This window comes from Brassica rapa, chromosome A04 (genome assembly GCF_000309985.2).
Source record: "Brassica rapa cultivar Chiifu-401-42 chromosome A04, CAAS_Brap_v3.01, whole genome shotgun sequence".
Taxonomy (NCBI): Eukaryota; Viridiplantae; Streptophyta; class Magnoliopsida; order Brassicales; family Brassicaceae; genus Brassica; species Brassica rapa.
Genome location: NC_024798.2, coordinates 20,374,282 through 20,391,903, shown reverse-complemented (window position 1 = coordinate 20,391,903; position 17,622 = coordinate 20,374,282). Strand labels below are relative to the sequence as shown.

The following is a 17,622-nucleotide window of genomic DNA, read 5'->3' as shown; positions in this document are numbered from 1 at the left end:
TACAAAAGGAAAGTGGCTCTTACGGTTAGGCAAAATTGTAGGACCCAACTTTGTCTACCTCGACCACCACCACTCACCCCCGTCCCATCGTTTATTATTTTATTTTGATTTCATAATGACAATAGGAAGTTTTGTTTTCTCAAATCTCTATAAGACTTTACTTAATTCCAAAACATATTCAATTATAAACCTTCCTTGGTTTAGTTTTGGTATGAATTTACACAACTCATGGCAACCAAAAAAATGTTGAACTCTTCTTTTGGATTTGGTCAATTTCTCTTAATATAAAACATTCTTCGAGGTCACTTATGAGAACAGTAGTTAGCAAAAAAAAAAGACGTTGATTTGATTACCAAAAAAATTGATTCTAGTTTAACTAATATTTCTCAATGTTGTGTCAGTCCGAGTTCGAGTGATCACTGGGATAAAATTAATATAACATGCTATGATTTCGGAATTATGAAGGATTACGGGTTTCGGTCCAAACCTCTTGATATTAAAAAAGTGTTTCTAAATGTTTTTAATGGTATAAAATAGTTTTGAATAAATTATGTCACTATTTTGTATATTCAAGTTTTTGTTTGGACTTTTTTTATTTCCTTCTTTTTCAATATTGTTTTACAATGTAAACTCAGTTTCTTATTTAACATTTGGTTTGCCTTTTGATGTTTTTTGTCAGTGTAATTGGGATTAAATCTTCCTTCATATTTCACTGAATTTCCCGTACATTTTATTATCTGATTAGTATTAATAGGTATCAGGCAAATCATAAGAAGAGCAGGAAGAAAAAGAGAAGACATAATGATGCAAACACCTCGTTGCTTTAAACTCGTGAAGATAAGCTATTCTTAAAAGTCAAATTAGTTGTTTCAAAGTTTCATCAGTTAACAACAAAATAAAATGTTAACCAATGATTACAGTGAGAACTAAGTCATTACCATATGAATGCTTTACCTATCAAACTAACTTTCTGCGTAATCATTTTTCAAACTGCAATTTATAACTTTGCTTTCGGATTCTTAAAACGAAGATTAAGGCGAGATTTATGCTCTCATCATTACGGATTTGTGGTATGTCGTACCAAAAACTTTATATTATAATTATTAATCACCAACTTTAGCTAACAAACTGTACGATTTAATTAATATTTTGCGAAACTGTGGTGATCACTTCAGTACCCTTATTTTCTTTGTTCACATATAGTTAGTGTAACTTTATAATGTTTTTCCATATAATGTTAACGTTCATATTTGTGAAGGTTTACAGGATTATATCAGTTAAAATGATGTACTCATGTACAGTATAAATTTTTTTGAGCAACAGTATAAATATGTAAGAAATATACTCTTTTCTCAAAAACGTATATAAGAAATACAAAAATGAAAGGAAATGTGAAAGGACATAACTCGGCTGTCCATCGTGTAGTGTACCAAATGGGACATGTGGAAGGTTGAAGCAAAGCTATCCCCACTTTTTGTTGTTTATTTTCTATCTTTTTATACAACTTTTTCTATTCCTTTTTTCATAAAGAAAGTGATTAGAAAAATGTCACACAAATATATCTTTGGCAGTAATGTTGATTGAGACTTTAGCTCTCGCTTTATCGGACACATATCATGACCTTTGGATCATGGTCTGTCCCTCTTATTTTAAGCATTCATCGACATTTCTTTTGCTTTTCTTATATCAATTTTCAGTTTTCAGCATAATAATACAAAAAAAAAAACAAATTCTATTTCCAAACTAGAATCATGGCTCCTGGTTTGGGCCTAACTGAGCTGGACTATATATCATATGGGCCTGCTATGGAACTATTTCCAGTTCAAATGGGCTTTTGTGGTTACAAGAGCAGTCCCTAAAATACAAGGTTGTTTGTAGATAAATTATATGATTAGACTAACTAAAAACAGCAAACCTTTTTTTTCCTCTTAGTTGATCATTTCCTCCACGATGATGATTGAGTCACTGGATGCAGTCATGCAGAAGGGAGACGTTTTTGAAGCTTATTGATCAATAAATCTTATGTTGTTTTTCCCTCCAATTCCAATCCAAGATGTAACTCATTAAATTTTCACCTACATAATTATAAGGTCAGTAGATACGCCGAACATCGTTAAAATTCGCGATGTTCAGTTTTGACTTTTGGTATTGGTTAATTTAGTTTAGATTTTTGAACGTTGAATATTTTTCAAAGGTGGATCGGTTTGGTATTTGCTTTAATGTTTGGGCGTAAATTAGTTTGACTTAGCGAGCAAATCATGGCGATGATTAATCAGCGGAGACCAGATGTGGACTTGTGGAGTTCCCTTTCATATGAACACACACATGGCACAATTAATTGTAAATCTCGTCCACTGTTTTCTTTGTTTAAACGTTAACATTCCTTATAGAATTTTAACGTGAAATCTTAATTAAACAAAACAAATTTACTACGTCGATTGCAGAAAAAGGAACCAAAAAGTTGACTATGCTAACGTATGATTCAATGGATTAACAGTTCATGGTGCATTTACAGATCTAATAGCTAAACCGACTTCAGCGTCATTTGATCGTAACATTTTTTCTTATTAAAATATACAATATTTTAGCTCCATCAATTGGATGCAGGACTCACTGATACATTGTATTTATGGCTTATGGTTTATGTTGCATGAAAGTATTTTGTGTCGGTTGGATTAAGTAATATTTTTTCTTTGAGAAAATGGTTAATTAATAGTTCGTGAATATAAAAAGGTAAGATCATTCAGGTTTGTCCAAGTAGTTGAAGTAATTAAGTGTTTTTTTTTCTTGTTTTCTTCCACTTTTGTTACTTCACAATGTTTCATTATTAAAGAGAACAAGAAAGCGCACAATTCATCTAACATGTTAAACGATTGAACCTTGTGTAGATGTTTTTTCTTTGATCACATCACTAATATTCAGCTTAAATATATATATCCGATGTGTAATAAATTCTTGTTTGGAAGGTTCGTCGCATATTTTTCAGCGTCATATTTCAGATCATGATGATATAATTCACATTTGAAAAGTTAGCAATATTCTTTTTTTTTTTTTTTTTTAAGTTAGCAATATTCGATGTTGGAAACCCGATCGAGATAACATGACAGACAATGAGTCACACAATGCGGCTCGTAAGGTGCGGTCTTCAACGTGGCCCTAGTTTGTGTTCGCATCTCTTATATTATACGTCTGGTTAAAAGATGAAAATTATTATTCTATTTTTAAAATAAACAATTTTATTCTATACTTCCTAAAATGTACATGAAGCTTCATCATCTTTCTCCTATTTACTAATTTATTATGTGTTAGTGTTACCTAACCCTATATATAGGCTACACGGTCCTTCTTGATATAAGTGAGCTAATCAATAAGAGTGGTGATCTTAACTTAAAAATGTCTCTTTATCACTCTCTTTGCTTTCTCCTCCTCCTCTCTCTATGCCATGGCTCTCACAGTCACAACCGGGGTGTCCGACCACGTCGAACTCCTCATCTAGATGGTAAGAAAATCACATTTTTCATATTCACTAGCTATTACGATAAATCAAAACATTAGTTTGTAAATATGTCAATGGTTTCTACTTATATAGGGCTTCTCCCAAATGGCAACTTTGAGCACATCCCTCTCAAATCAAACATGAAGGGCCGACAAATAATCGGCACAAACTCTCTCCCTCACTGGCAAATCTCCGGCCATGTGGAGTTAGTCTCCGGCGGACCACAGCCCGGAGGATTCTATTTTCCGGTCCCACGTGGGGTCCACGCGGTTAGACTAGGAAGCTTAGCATCCATCTCTCAAGATGTGAGAGTAAAGCGAGGTTTGGTCTACTCTCTAACGTTCGGAGCCACGAAGAGTTGTGCTCAGGATGAGAACATCAAAGTCTCTGTGCCTGGTCAGGCCAATGAGCTTCCCATCCAGACGGTCTTTAGCTCCGACGGTGGCGACACTTATGCTTGGGCTTTTAGGGCAATGTCCGATGTGGTTAGAGTCACTTTCCATAACCCTGGTGTTCAAGAAGACCGTACGTGTGGACCCCTGGTAGATGTTGTCGCTATCAAAGAGATTCTTCCTCTCCAGTATAACCGAGGTAAAAATAATATATTAATACTTCAATGTGAGATGTTTTATAGAAAAATTGGTCTTAAAATATAAAATATTTTTATAGTTTACGATAATTTTAAATTTATTAAAAATTGATTCACCAATAATATTTTACTATATTAGTTATATGATTGGTTAATTCACATTAAATTTGTATTATTAATTTTAAGAGTAATTTTTTTAATTCATGTATTTTTAACCGAAGCATGCTATAATATAATACAGAGAGAGAGTTATTAATCATTAGTTTTGAACAGTGTGAAGTTTTGTTACTTTCTTTTTTGGTCCTTATTTCGGCTTGATGTTTCAACTTCACCCTGTAACTTTGTTTCTTTATCCTCACGTAAATAATCATAGGAAACTTGGTGAAAAACGGAGGGTTCGAGATTGGTCCACACATATTCACTAACTACTCTACCGGAATCTTGATTCCGGCAAAGATCCAAGACATCATCTCTCCACTTCCGGGATGGATCATCGAGTCCCTCAAGCCGGTGAAGTACATCGATGAACGTCATTACAAGGTTCCGTTTGGACTTGCAGCCGTCGAGCTCGTTGCCGGAAGAGAAAGTGCAATCGCTCAGATCATACGTACCGTCGCCGGAAAGGCATATATGCTCTCTTTCACGGTGGGAGACGCTCAAAACGGCTGCCACGGGTCGATGATGGTGGAGGCGTTTGCGGGAAAACAACCGTTCAAGCTTCCTTTCGTGTCAGAAGGTAAAGGAGCTTACAAAACAGGACATTTTAAGTTTGTTGCCGATTCAAACCGTACTAGGTTGACTTTTTACAGTGCGTTTTATCATACTAAGCTTCATGACTTCGGCCATCTTTGTGGACCTGTTCTTGATAGTGTTATTGTACTTCCGGCTCATTAATAATTTGAAGGGTCCTTCTTGATTATATTCATACTGAATGTTACAATAAAAAAACCGTTTTTTATTGAGTCACATGCACTTTTATACTTCTCCCTTACACGTTTAGTCACTTCTAACTATATAGGTACTTTGAAACCTGAAAAGTTACATTTCTGTTAGTGTCCATTTCGTTGGTAAATAACTATAAAAGAAATTAACTATAATCTGACCAATGAGAAAATCGTTTATCTTCGGTGAGAATAATTAATCCTGCCCATTGAAGATGAATAACGTAGTCAATTTCAAAGAGAATTGATGAGATTGATATTTTATGAGAATACTCACGATTTTCCTGGACATATGGATACGGGAGTGGAGTTTTTACCAAAGAAGTTTTGAGAGTAAACTTCGTGAGATGAGCGATGAGGAGTTGAAGGTGCGGTGGGTGAACCATTTAGTTAGATATCTGAATATCTCAAGCAATCTATCTTTCAATATGATTCTTAACAAGAATTATAAACTGATATGGGTTACTCTTCCTCAAGAGCAATCACATGAAGCTTAAAAAGCACAAGAACTTAAAAGAAGGAATCATGGTTAATTTCCTTATAAATTATTACTCCAGATAGATTTGTGATTTGTGGAGGAAGATAATGCTTCCCTAATCATATAGAAGTAACAGATTTTTGCTGAGTGATAAAACTTTAATATATACTATATATATATATGATCTACATATGTTTGTGGAATTCAGCAAACGAAATAACTTTTCTTGTGTCGATTAACAAATAAATAACTCGATTTATTAAAAAAAAATAAAAATATATATATATATATAGGAATTTTCCTTTGTTTAAAAAAAGGGAAGAAAATAAATGTTAATAAAATTAGTATCCAAAAAATATAGGAATTTTCCTTTATTTAAGAGTAAATATCTATTTTGCTAATATAATCCGGTAAACTCGAACCGATCTTAACCGGGTATATAACGAAATGTTTCAATCCGTTTAATTCGAACTAACCCAACTTAACCGGGTATATAACCCTCTCTCCCTCTCTCTTAAGACACAAGGAAGATCAAACCTTTTTGGATCGATTTAAGTTTCAGAGATGACGGAGGAGAAGGCGAGTGTGTTGTGCAATTTCTGCTGCAGCAGCAGGTAAACCGGAAACGGTTCTGTTTTCTAGAGTTTCTCTGTTCAATTACGTATCTTTTGTACAGATACGGATGCAGCTCTGAGCAAAGTCTAGAGGAACAAGACAATGAAGCTGTGGTATGTATATATTATATAAGCACTTCTTCTTTTTCAACGATCATGCATTTGAATCTCTTCTTGTCTCTGCAGCGAGAGGTCCAGAGGTTACAGCTTTTGATCAGGAGGATGAATGGTAAAGACGACAGTGTGAGTTTCTCCGAGCTGCTATCCCTTCTAAGTCACTTAAAGGAGGTCCGGCTCATTGTGATTGACCAAAAGGTAATCTTGTTAATTGTCTCTTTTTAGTCATTCATCATGTTTTGTAATCTTTGTTTTAATCTATTGCAGAAGAAGATTAAGCTCGAAGAAGATGAAAGGCTGCGCAAATTCTCTACCTCCAGGTAAGAAACATGAGTTAGTAGATGTCTGATTATGTATCACTTTTATTTTTTTTTGCTCATTGAACCAATTGTTTAATATATACCAGCTCTAAAGAAGAAAGAGAGGAGAAACAAGATCATGAAGCACCACTGGTGCGTGCTTGTATATTGTTGTCAGCCTCTGGTCCCTATCTCTCTTTTCTTGCCTCTCACGTTTGTGTGTTCTTGCAGCTTAAGATGAAGAGAGAATTTGAGAGACGTAGCTCTGAACCTGTGCACAAGGAGTTGGAGAGATTGTGGCTTTTGAACGAGTAATGGACTGTTTTGTTAATTATCAGAGAACAGTATTAATGATCATTGCTCAACAGGTGCTCCTCAGGAAGGCTTCTTCAAGAACTATCAACTGTTCCGAGTCTCTCTTCAGCGTCTCTCAACTGCGAGATCAATTTCTTGTTGTGACAAACAAGCAATCATCAATCATCAAGAAACAAAAGTGAGAACCAAACCACCACCATCGGTTTTTAATAAGATCTCATACTTACAACAGATTATTAGTATTACCTCACTTTGCTGCGTTGCAATTTGCTCCATCCTCGGTCCAAACTGTTGCTCGTGCAACCCCATTAGTCCACGGTTGATCTCATCTTCAAGCAAGCGGAGCTCAGAGTAAGTCATACCGGCCAGCTCTCTACCACTCATCCTCCTGCTTCAACAAAACTCCAACGTTTAACAATCTCTCAAACTGGGAAAGTGGGAAAGTGAACTAACTTACTCCTTCAAGAGCCACAGTCTCTCAAACTCGCTCTGCATGGATTCAGAGCTACGTCTTTCGTATTCAACCAAAACCACCAGCTCTCTCCTCGTACTACCTTCACCCTCGTCATCTGCTTCTTTCTTCTGCAGCCTTTGCTCTTCTTCCAGCTTCTTCTGTTAAAGAAAGAAAACAAGACAGGATTTAGATATAGCTTCCCTTCTATGGTTGTTTGTATTCTCTCTCTCTCACCTTGAGCTTCTTGACAATGAGCAAGACTTGTTTAAGAAGGGATTCGAGTAGTAGAAGCTCAGCGAAAGTCAGGCCGTCAAGATCTTTACCAGTCATTCTCCTGGTCAAAAGCCGGAGGCGCTTGAGTTCGCTCTCAATCAACTTAGACACAAATAAAAACACATGTGGTGAGTGAGACAAAAGACATTGAGAGAGAGAGAGAGATGGACTTGAACAATACCAGAGCTTCTTCTTGTTTTGTGTGTTCATATCTGCAAGACTCAAGAATCAATTACTAAAACCACCAAGAAGAAGACCATCTTCTTATTACTAACCAACCTATAAAATTAGAATGTTATACCTCTTGCTGGATGATGATCCGCAGAAATCGCAGAGCATCCTCACCCTCGTCTTCTCCTTCTTCTTCTTCTTCTTCTTCTTCTTCTTCTTCTTCAATTCTCTTCTCTTCACCTTCATCTCTCTCCTCATTGTCGGATCCAACCAAACCAAAGGTTTAATCTCTTTGCTTTTGAGATACAAACAGAGCGACTACCAATTGTTTGTTCTTAGCCTCCCTTTTACAGACAGAACCAACCCTTGTTTCCCATAATGTTATTAACATTTCTTTTCTCTTCATTCTTTTTTTTAAAGGAAAATTCCTTTTTTTTTTTTAAACGAGTTATTTATTTATTTATTGACACAACAACACCAAAAAAAGAAAAGAAAAAAAAAGATGATTTCGTTTGCTGAATTCCAAAAAACATATAGTACTAGTTCATATATTAAAAAAAAAAAATTGCTTAGCCAAAATTTTATTACTATGATCAGGGAATTATTATCTTTCCTCCACCAATCACAAATCTCTTTTGGATAATCCAGCTATTTATTTATTTATTTATAAATGGACACAACAAAAAGTTATTTTGTTTGCTGAACCGAGAGAAATTCAACAAACATAGGTTATATAAATAAAAATATCACTCAGCCAAAAATATCATTAGGGAAGCATAATTATAATAAGCAAAACAGCCAACAATTAAGAGGAGGGAAGGTGAGTCGTTCGGACATGCGTGCGTGGACCACAGAACAGGCTTATTACAATAATACACCAAACCAAACCAGTTGTAACATCTTTATAATAGACATGTTCTACAAAAAATCAAATCAAAGTCTAGGACCGGCTCTGTGAGACAAGTTGTTTCACATATGCTGACTTGACATCTCTTTTTCATGTGTTATGTCAGTGGTTTTTGTGTTCTTTTTTTGAAGTATGGAATATAGAATCATTATATTTCATGTAAAACATGCAAAAGTTATCATTATAGTATACAAGTATGATCTTAAAACTTCTTCTGCACAAGGGTAACTTGATTGTCACCAAACTCTTTGTTTACAAGACTCATCTAGCTAGTTTGAATCTTAACTAATTGAATCCTACAACCCAAACAGGGACCGAGTATATAACAGTTCCCATTGCAAAAGAAACTGCAATGGTGAAAGATGCATACGCATAGGCTCTCCATGGATAATCACTCTCTCTCATGGCATTGAACTCAGCCATAAAGGTTGAAACTGTGCTTAGACATCCCAACAGACCAAACTGAATGCTAGAAGCAACCGTGTTACATGTTGTCGTGTCCACCTGTTCCCCAAAAGAGAGATGCAAAGAATGTTATCTTCTGTGATCTGTCTGTTATAGAGAGAGAGAGAGAGAGAGAGAGAGAGAGTTCATACCGATTTCTTTAACGTGGCCAAAGCTGCCATGGCGGAAGCCGCAGCTGCATTTGCAATAACAGTTCCAAACGGGACCCACCTCAAGTACTGTCCATCTTTTCCCAGTCCACGTCCATTGAGCCGAGCAAGAAACCATCTGAGCCACACACCAGGCGCTGCAACTAAGCAACCTAACCATAACTGAGCCTCGCTTGTTCCTTTGTCAAACTCTTTCACAAGCTGAGTGGCACTCACAGCGAGTAAAGCCACAAGCAACACAACCATTAAGGTCATAGACACAAGATGCATCTTAAACGTGTTAACTTCAAGAAGACAAGAGGTTCTCTCCTTAGAAGAAGAAGAAGCTCTTCTGTCAAGAAGCCATCTGAAACCTTTGGCTGTTTCTACCCCAAGAATGATGGAGTATGACGCAAGAAACAATCCTGCAACCAAAAGATTATGCTGTTAGCACGTTTGTTCATCTAAATTAAGTGGTGAGTGTTCTACTTTTACCTAATAGGAAGCCAAGAACAGCGTATAGCCATTTGCCATCAGCACTAAGATCCAGCATCTTCTGGTTCCAACCACTGAACGTTGTGAGGCTTCCCAAGTAACCAGTCGACAATCCTATCGCTAAAAACTCAGAGACTCTGGTTATATCTGCTTTGAACACGACGCCGAACCAACCCATCAAGAATGATCCTACCATGTTGGAGGGAAGATCAAGGTACAAGATGCTCCCATCACTGGTTACTCGAGCAACACTTGGTCCAAACAGTTTCTGCAGCAAGTATCTCGTAATAGCTCCAAGAATCCCAAAAACAGCCAAATGAATCAGGCATGATATGTATTCCAAGGACTTTGGTAACACAGGCTCTTCCTTCTTACCCTATTCAAAACCAAATAGCTATCATAAATAAAAAAAACACTGAACAGAGAAACCAATACTAACAGTGTAACATGACTATTAAGAAGCAGGGCCGGTCCTAAGCATAGAAAAGTGAAACATTAGCCTATAGGCTATAGCCAACGAAGATAATTACATAAACATAAGCACCCAAATTAATTTAAAAAAAAAAAACAATTATTGAAATTTTTACTAAATCGTCTACAGCCTCCAGAATATAAAGAAGTAAGAAAGAAGTAGAGCCGGTCCTGGGCATAGCTTATATCCCTCAAAATTTCCGAAGAAAATTATATAAACATAAGCTCCCAAATTTATTTTTAAAAAATAATTATTGAAATTTTTACTAAATCGTCTATAGCTTCCGGAATATCAAGAAGTAAGAGACGGTTTTTTACCGGGTTGTTTGTCTCAGGTGACAAGAGTGACTTAGTTGGTAAAGGAGATGTTGTCATGTGCTCAGGCAAAGGTTTGATTACAGAACCTTGTTCTTGACGAGAAGTATCATCGCCTCCTTGTTCTATTAAATCCTCAGAAGAAAACAAACGGTTGCTTCTACCACTACTATGCCTTCTCCGGAGCGAACGGTCCCCAATATCCCCAGCCTCTGAGACACTCTCACTATCATCCACATCATTGTTTACAAAAAGAGGCAAGCTACGTGATAAGCTCAAAGAAGAGGCTAGACTACTCTCCCGGCTAAAAGACCTGGTTCGATATGGTTCTTGATGGTCCATAACCTTTGTACTCAAGTTCCTAGAATCTCTTGATACTTATACGAACCAGATGATAAAGGTTATGAACCTGCACATACACACGTTAGGCCATTAGCCACACATAAAAAAGAAAGTTCAAAAGAGAGACATTACAGGTCAAAAAGAGTGGCTCATTAGCGAAACAAGAACTATTGAAGAGAGATTTGTTGGCAAAATTTTATGATTTATTTGTACATAAAGCAGGAAACTTTATTGGCTCAAGAACAGTTTAGAGATATGTCATCCACTATCAGGACAAACTCCAAAAAGACAAAATCTAAAACCTAACTTCAATCCCCTCCAAAGACATAAAAGATTACTACTTTGCTTTATTGATTAAACAAATTAAGAATAGTGAAAAATAGAGAAGATTTAAATAATAATAATAAATAATAGATTGGGATCCTATTGAGAGATGAATGAATCGTATAGCTCTTCTTTGTATGCATTTGAAATAAATTCAGAAGCTTTTACCTATTGGAGAGATCGTTGAGTTCAAGAATCTGATCCCTGGCAGAGGAATCAGATCCGACCTGTGAGTCTCTCTGTTTTGTTTTGTTTTGTTTTGTTTGAAGAAGATAACGAACAAAACAACCCAAGTATGATTGAAACACTGCGTTTAGATCAATTTGTTTGTTCATATTAATGCAATAAAGTCCAGTCCACATATTCTTTTGTTTAAACATACATCATCCCAAAAAGCTTTTAATATTCCCCTTTTAATATTTGTGGTTGATTTATTTTTTCTGATATGATGGTGATACATTTATCAAAATAGTTATTTTAATTTTTAAAAATACTTTTTTTTCTTGGTCTGCTAAAAAAGGTACATGATTTTCAAACTATTGATTTACTACGTTTTCTAAAATTATAGTTTTTTTTTTTAGTATAACAAAATTATAGTAAACCTTGAAAAACTAGTAGAATCTTATTTGTTTATCCCACTAACGGTCAATAACCACACTTGCGTTTCAAATGACACCATGTGGAAGATTTTATTTTTTTGTTATTTAACATTTTACCTATGTTTTAGTAATAAAAACGATACATTATGACTTTAATTGTATGGAATGATGCTTTTACATGAGGCTTGTGGTAGAAACTAGAAAATGAATCAAGGAAAGAAACAACCAGCTTGTAGCTCTATTGGTCGCTAGTGACGGTTAGAAAATGTTCTCTCTTTTTGTGTCTTCTCTTTGGTGGTGTGAACTGGATTTGTTCTGTTACATGTTATTTATTTCGTCCATTTATAATGATATGTTATGCACTAGTTTAGTTCATATTAGTTTTGCATTCCGGCATGAATAAAAATAGCATAAACATGAATTAAATAAATAGAATAAAATAGTTTAAACATCGATAGTCGTATTTGTTGACTAATATAAGAGGCAAGTGCATGATATTCATATACTATATTCAACGAATTACAGAGCCAATTTTTTAATTGGGCCGTTATTTTTGGTGGTGAACTGGATTTTCTCGATTTGTGTTTGATTTTAGTTGACTGAAATATGATAATGTTTTGGTTTAGATTGTCATACATTGAATTTATCTACAACAATGAAGATATATTGGATTTGTGGTATGTTTCCAAATTTTAAATAGTTACAATTGGTTAAGGTAAAAGGTGCCGATTGGTTAAATAAGTCAATTGAATTGAAATGGTTTGGTAATCTAGTTAATCACGGCTTGGACCAATGCATATACTTGTAATATTAAAAGTGAAGTGAAAGTTTATTATATCTTATACTTCAATTTTAATAGATTAGATGATAAATATACTTGTTATCATAAAAAGCTGCAGATCAAAACATGTTTGATGCTCAGAAAGACATACAAACATAACCAAAAAAGATAATTTTGCAGTTTCAACCTAAAAGGAACGATTTTTGTTCATCATTTATTCACATAGAATGTTAGATACCTTGAAATCTTACTTTCTCTCTATCCCAGGTTAGCCTCTGCAGCCTGAATACTCTCCATAGCCAACATCAGCTGATTTTCCAGACCAGCAAGCTCATCCATGCTTCTTCCCCCAAGATCCAAAGCCAAAGCATCGCTGTCCCGACGAAGCTTCCTGACGAGGTCAAACTCCATGGTGGGAGTGTACCCTACTCAATCCATGACGGCGTCCAAACCACTGCAACCGCAAGAACTCTTTGATCAAAAAAGCATAGGTTTTTCCCCCAATCAGAATCAAACAAAACAGATGCTTACCCAGCTACAGGAGAAGAGTATTGGTACTATCTTCCCTGATCAGAGCGTGAAAACACGGCTACATTCGCCCTTGTCATGTTGTACAAGTCTTTGGAAATGCGGTTGAGAGCTTTGCCAAGAACCATGCAGCGCCGAGCCCCGATCATTTCCGTTATGGGTCGTTATCTTTTGGTGATCAACTGAATTTTCTCGATTTGTGTTTAATTTTAGTTGACTAAAATATGGTAATTTTATGGTTTAGGTTGCCATACATTGAATTTATCTACAACAATAAGGATATATTGGATTTGTGGTATGTTTCCAAATTTTAAATAGTTACGATTGGTTAAGGTAAAAGGTGATGATTGGTTAAATAAATCTATTGAATTGAGATGATTTGGTAATCTTGTTAATCACGATTTGGACCAATGCATATATTTGTAATATTAAAAGTGAAGTAAAGGTTTATTATATCTTATATTTCAATTTTAATAGATTAGATGTTAATGTATTTTATGTTTGTATGATCTATCAACTTTCAAAAACATACAATGTTCACTTCAAAAAATGAAAGAATATACAGTGTTTGCTTAGAAAAAAATGATCTATGTCTGCACTATAATTGACCATAATAACAGATTTACAAATGTATTTGTTGATTGTTTTTGCCCTTATTCTCAGAATGGTCAAAATCTTTTATTGGGCGAATGTAAAATAAACTTTGGTTATTCTATTCAAAGTTGTTTACTATAATTTGTGTGCTCGTAATTAAATCCAAGGAAATGGTTTATCATGCTCAAAGAGTTCTAATGACTAATGAGATAGATAAAAGATAATGAAAATGAAATTTTTCATTGAACCTTGATTAATCAGTGCTAAGGTAGCAAACACAATGAAGCAATTGTGGTGGTTATAGAACTTGGGCCGTAATTTATTAAGAGTTGGGCTTAATGGGTTTTACTTAGTTTATGTTTGGGCCTATACCTTAGTATTTACAGATGACAAAGGTACACATGTTATTCGTGTATCATCTCCATAAGTCTCATATAGAGAACTACCATTTCTGTTATTTATTTCATGATCTTGTTTAGTTTAATCTTTTTCTACTGTTAAATGTCGGGTTTATTTAGAATTCAACCACTATTTCATTCAGATTTTTTACAATCCTCAAATTATACAATTATGCCTAATTTGCTAATGGTTTAATATCGATTTTCTATGAACTTTAGAAAATATTCGAAATCACTAGTATACTATACTTAGGACGTAAATTACCCCCCCCCCCCAATTAATTAGCTATTATTTTCTTAACTCAAAAGCTAATTTGCTTCACTTCCAACTTAAATGATATAAGTTATAACTAAGAATTATTAACTGACTTTATGATCTCCTAAATTATTGTAAGTTCTGATGAATGAAGTCATATGACATCCCTACATACACATCACATGAGCACACCTACAAACTAAGGTAATTAAATGGGTTAATTCATATGCTTTTGACTGCAACTTATCAAGGTACCTTCACTTAGCAGTTTAGAACATGGCATGGCAGCTATACATATGGGAATAATATGATATTACCATACTTAGTTTATGTAATTGAGAAACAACCAAACATCTGTGCAACACTTTAGAAGATATTTATATTGTTCAGCTTAACAGTTACTACACGTGTTTAATTTTGACTAACATAATTATCATCAGACTGCATCTTGTTTTGATGAGTATACTTTTAGGAACACCATGATTATTTTTATAGCATAGTTGATGGAAAGAAGATCAAATCTCTCTCTCTCTCTTATATCAATAACTTAGTTATGGGCATTATGATTTGTTAATCATGTATTGCATTATTAAGTTAAGAAATCACTACGTTTTTGTCGGTTCAAGATCCAACATAAATTTTATTCTCGAGCTGGATATCTCATGCATAAAAATATCTCATAAAAATATCTCGTGCTTGGAAATATCTTTTACGTTTATATCTGTTTGACTCTGGCCCTAATCAAGGATAATGTTTCTTTCTTATAATAGCATAGTTAAGTGTACACAAATACGTGGACGTGTGTTTATACGAATATACAAGTTATATAATACCAATGATAGAGGGTGTTAGCCGATTATGAAAAGGGAAAGTATTATTTTGTCCGGTAACGCTAGGATATTTCAGATCTGTGTGTTTGATTCATTCTAACCTGTAAAGATATACAATCAGACCACTAGACAGTGAATTCGATAAATGCTTAGTTGCACTTTATTTACTCTGGATTTATACATATTAATTAAATTGTGTATCCACGACCTTCTCGACTGGAAGATCTTATCTCGTGTTGAATGAACCATTGACCTAGAACTCGACTCTATGTAGTTGACGTTTTAGATTTTAGTAAAGAAAATTAATACGTAAAACTTATATTTTCATGAACTTTATAACTCTCATTAAACTAAATAGATGTTCTGATTGAACGAAATAGAATGCTCACTATATATTGCACCCATGAAACAAATTTTTGTCTTGGGTTGTAGATTATAGTATGAAAGCGGATAATTATCAATGATGGTATAAGTCGAAGAAGCCGTCAAGAAAATGCCAACAAATTAAAATGTTTCTCGTCATATCATAAAATGTGACTAACTGAACGTTGCTATAATGAATGAATTATCTTTAAATTCCACTTTATCGATCTCGAGTGAGAGCCAACTGCACACAGAAAAAAATCAAGGCTCATTATTTTACAATCTTTAGACCTCAGAAATATGAACCGTATCAGAAATTTTATATGTTATAAAATTCATTATTAGATAATAGTAATACAGATCAGGCGGGTGTTGAGTGATAATTGATCTATGTGACCATAGGCATGTTACCACTAAGATTCAGCGACCAGCTACTTTTGTATGTGGTTGGTCTTCACTCTTGAATCTTGAGGCACAATATGATGACATACTAATTATTTATGAATTTATTGATTTAATGTATAATTTAGCATTTTAAAATAGAAGCTATCTCGGTTTAGGATATAATAACATTAGTTAAACATAAACGACAAATAATTAGACTCAAGAGATTAGTTTGAGTACGATTTATATATAACTAGGTCTTTTATCCGCGCTACGCGCGGATTATGTATTATCAAGTTTAATTTTGATATTTTTTGGATCTTGTTAAAATTATAAGTAGTTATACATATATTACTCGACCAAAACTATAGAATGTGTGACTAAAATAAATAAATACATGGCCAGATTTTGATGAGTTATTTTATAAATTCTTGATTATGTTAACTTCTCTTCAAGTTAGCTTATGTGTTTATACTGCATTTCTAAAGGTTGACTACACAATGTAACAATGTTTTCCTTCTGGATATTCTAATAAGACTTATTCTTGGGTTCACCCTCTAGGTGAACATCTAGGTCATTTTAGATTCAGTATCTTTCAAAAAAGAAAACAACATATTATCAAAACATATTATATTTTTAAAATAAAAATTGTATTAATCACAAAAAGAAGATTTTTTAATCGCAAAAAAAGAATTTGTTTTTCAAAAGTATTTTTAACGCTGCCAACAAATATTAAACCCTAAACCCTAAATCTTTAGGTAAAACCTAAACTCTTGAATAAATCATAAATCTTAAAGTTTAAGATTTGATCCAAGAGTTTCAGATTTATCCAAGGGTTTAGAGTTTACCCAAGTGTTTAGGGTTTAGGATTAGGATTTAGGGTTTAGTGTTTTGTTGATTGTGTTAAAAATATTTTTTTTCTAAATTCAAAAATTTTAAATTTATCAAAGGGTTTAGGGTTTACCAAAGGGTTAGGGTTTAGATTTAGAGTTTGGTGTTTTGTTTATGGTATTAATTTTTTTTTGAAAACTTTTTTTTGCAACTACTATTATTTTTATTTATTTATACTTTTTAATTTTAAAAACGTAATATAATTTGACAATATTTTGTTTCCTTTTTTAAAAGATATCGGATTTGAAATAACTAAATCTTATTGGTTGGTGAACCTATAGGTTGAACCCAAGAATAACTCTTCTAATAATAGACACTGAGTGGTTGAATTAGAAATATTTTGCTTCTGTTGACGTAACTAATAACTTTCATGCATTTTTAGAAGAAAATGACAAAGTATCATACTTGATATTCCAAATGTGGGACTTCATCAATTTTCCCTCCATCAAAATTTTCTCATGTTGGCCTTTAAAGATAAAATAGGCATCGGTATTTACCCGAACCAAAACTGCTGAATCGAAAAGTTTGGTTTTAGGCTACTTCAGTTAGAAGGTTCGGTTCAGTTTGGCAACTTAAAAAACTTGGTTTTTGGTTTGGTTTGGTTCGGTAATCTGTTAATTTAGTCTTCTAAAAAAATTCTTTTTACCAAACAATACTAACCTTAATCAAAATTCCGAACAAAACTAACCAAAATCTAAACCGAGTAACCAATCTAACCGCAAAATCAAAAATTTTGGTAAAATGTTTTGTAACTGAACTAACCACAATCCGAGCCAAATGTTTTCTCGATTCATTTCTGATAAT

The 17,622-nt window shown here is 34.1% G+C and overlaps 4 protein-coding genes across 10 annotated transcripts; 2 read left to right on the top strand and 2 right to left on the bottom strand.

The window, feature by feature from the left end:
• Positions 1-73: 73 nt before the first annotated feature.
• Positions 74-5,045, top strand: LOC103865900. The gene is made up of 3 exons (XM_009143758.3): positions 74-3,499; positions 3,590-4,087; positions 4,459-5,045. Exons 1-3 carry the CDS (start codon positions 3,394-3,396, stop codon positions 4,977-4,979), a joined length of 1,125 nt encoding a protein of 374 aa, XP_009142006.1. The 5' UTR covers positions 74-3,393; the 3' UTR covers positions 4,980-5,045.
• A 30-nt stretch (positions 5,046-5,075) lies between these two features.
• On the top strand, positions 5,076-6,890 carry LOC103866027. Of its 2 annotated transcripts, XM_009143896.3 has the most exons (6): positions 5,076-6,118; positions 6,181-6,232; positions 6,305-6,433; positions 6,503-6,555; positions 6,642-6,687; positions 6,766-6,855. In XM_009143896.3, the coding sequence occupies exons 1-6, from the start codon at positions 6,069-6,071 to the stop codon at positions 6,847-6,849; spliced, it is 414 nt and encodes a 137-aa protein (XP_009142144.1). In that variant the 5' UTR covers positions 5,076-6,068; the 3' UTR covers positions 6,850-6,855. The 2 variants fall into 2 exon arrangements, with proteins under 2 accessions (XP_009142144.1, XP_033146068.1); XM_033290177.1 differs by having other exon boundaries at positions 5,313-6,118; positions 6,642-6,890.
• On the bottom strand, positions 6,584-8,557 carry LOC103865899. Of its 4 annotated transcripts, none has more exons than XM_018658463.2 (6): positions 7,878-8,557; positions 7,758-7,788; positions 7,538-7,678; positions 7,307-7,461; positions 7,096-7,237; positions 6,584-6,983 (listed from the first exon to the last, which is right to left on the bottom strand). In XM_018658463.2, exons 1-6 carry the CDS (start codon positions 8,003-8,005, stop codon positions 6,924-6,926), a joined length of 657 nt encoding a protein of 218 aa, XP_018513979.2. In that variant the 5' UTR covers positions 8,006-8,557; the 3' UTR covers positions 6,584-6,923. The 4 variants fall into 4 exon arrangements, with proteins under 4 accessions (XP_018513979.2, XP_018513980.2, XP_033146067.1 ...); XM_018658464.2 differs by having other exon boundaries at positions 6,584-6,968; XM_033290176.1 differs by having other exon boundaries at positions 6,584-7,237; positions 7,878-7,945; positions 7,988-8,557.
• A 230-nt stretch (positions 8,558-8,787) lies between these two features.
• On the bottom strand, positions 8,788-11,562 carry LOC103865898 (fluoride export protein 1). Of its 3 annotated transcripts, XM_033290173.1 has the most exons (6): positions 11,343-11,508; positions 11,275-11,303; positions 10,532-10,939; positions 9,743-10,118; positions 9,251-9,672; positions 8,788-9,158 (listed from the first exon to the last, which is right to left on the bottom strand). In XM_033290173.1, the coding sequence occupies exons 3-6, from the start codon at positions 10,868-10,870 to the stop codon at positions 8,940-8,942; spliced, it is 1,356 nt and encodes a 451-aa protein (XP_033146064.1). In that variant the 5' UTR covers positions 10,871-10,939; positions 11,275-11,303; positions 11,343-11,508; the 3' UTR covers positions 8,788-8,939. The 3 variants fall into 3 exon arrangements, with proteins under 3 accessions (XP_033146064.1, XP_033146065.1, XP_009142004.1); XM_033290174.1 differs by lacking the exon at positions 11,275-11,303 and having other exon boundaries at positions 9,743-10,115; positions 10,529-10,937; positions 11,363-11,562; XM_009143756.3 differs by lacking the exon at positions 11,275-11,303 and having other exon boundaries at positions 10,532-10,937; positions 11,363-11,562.
• Positions 11,563-17,622: the final 6,060 nt, after the last annotated feature.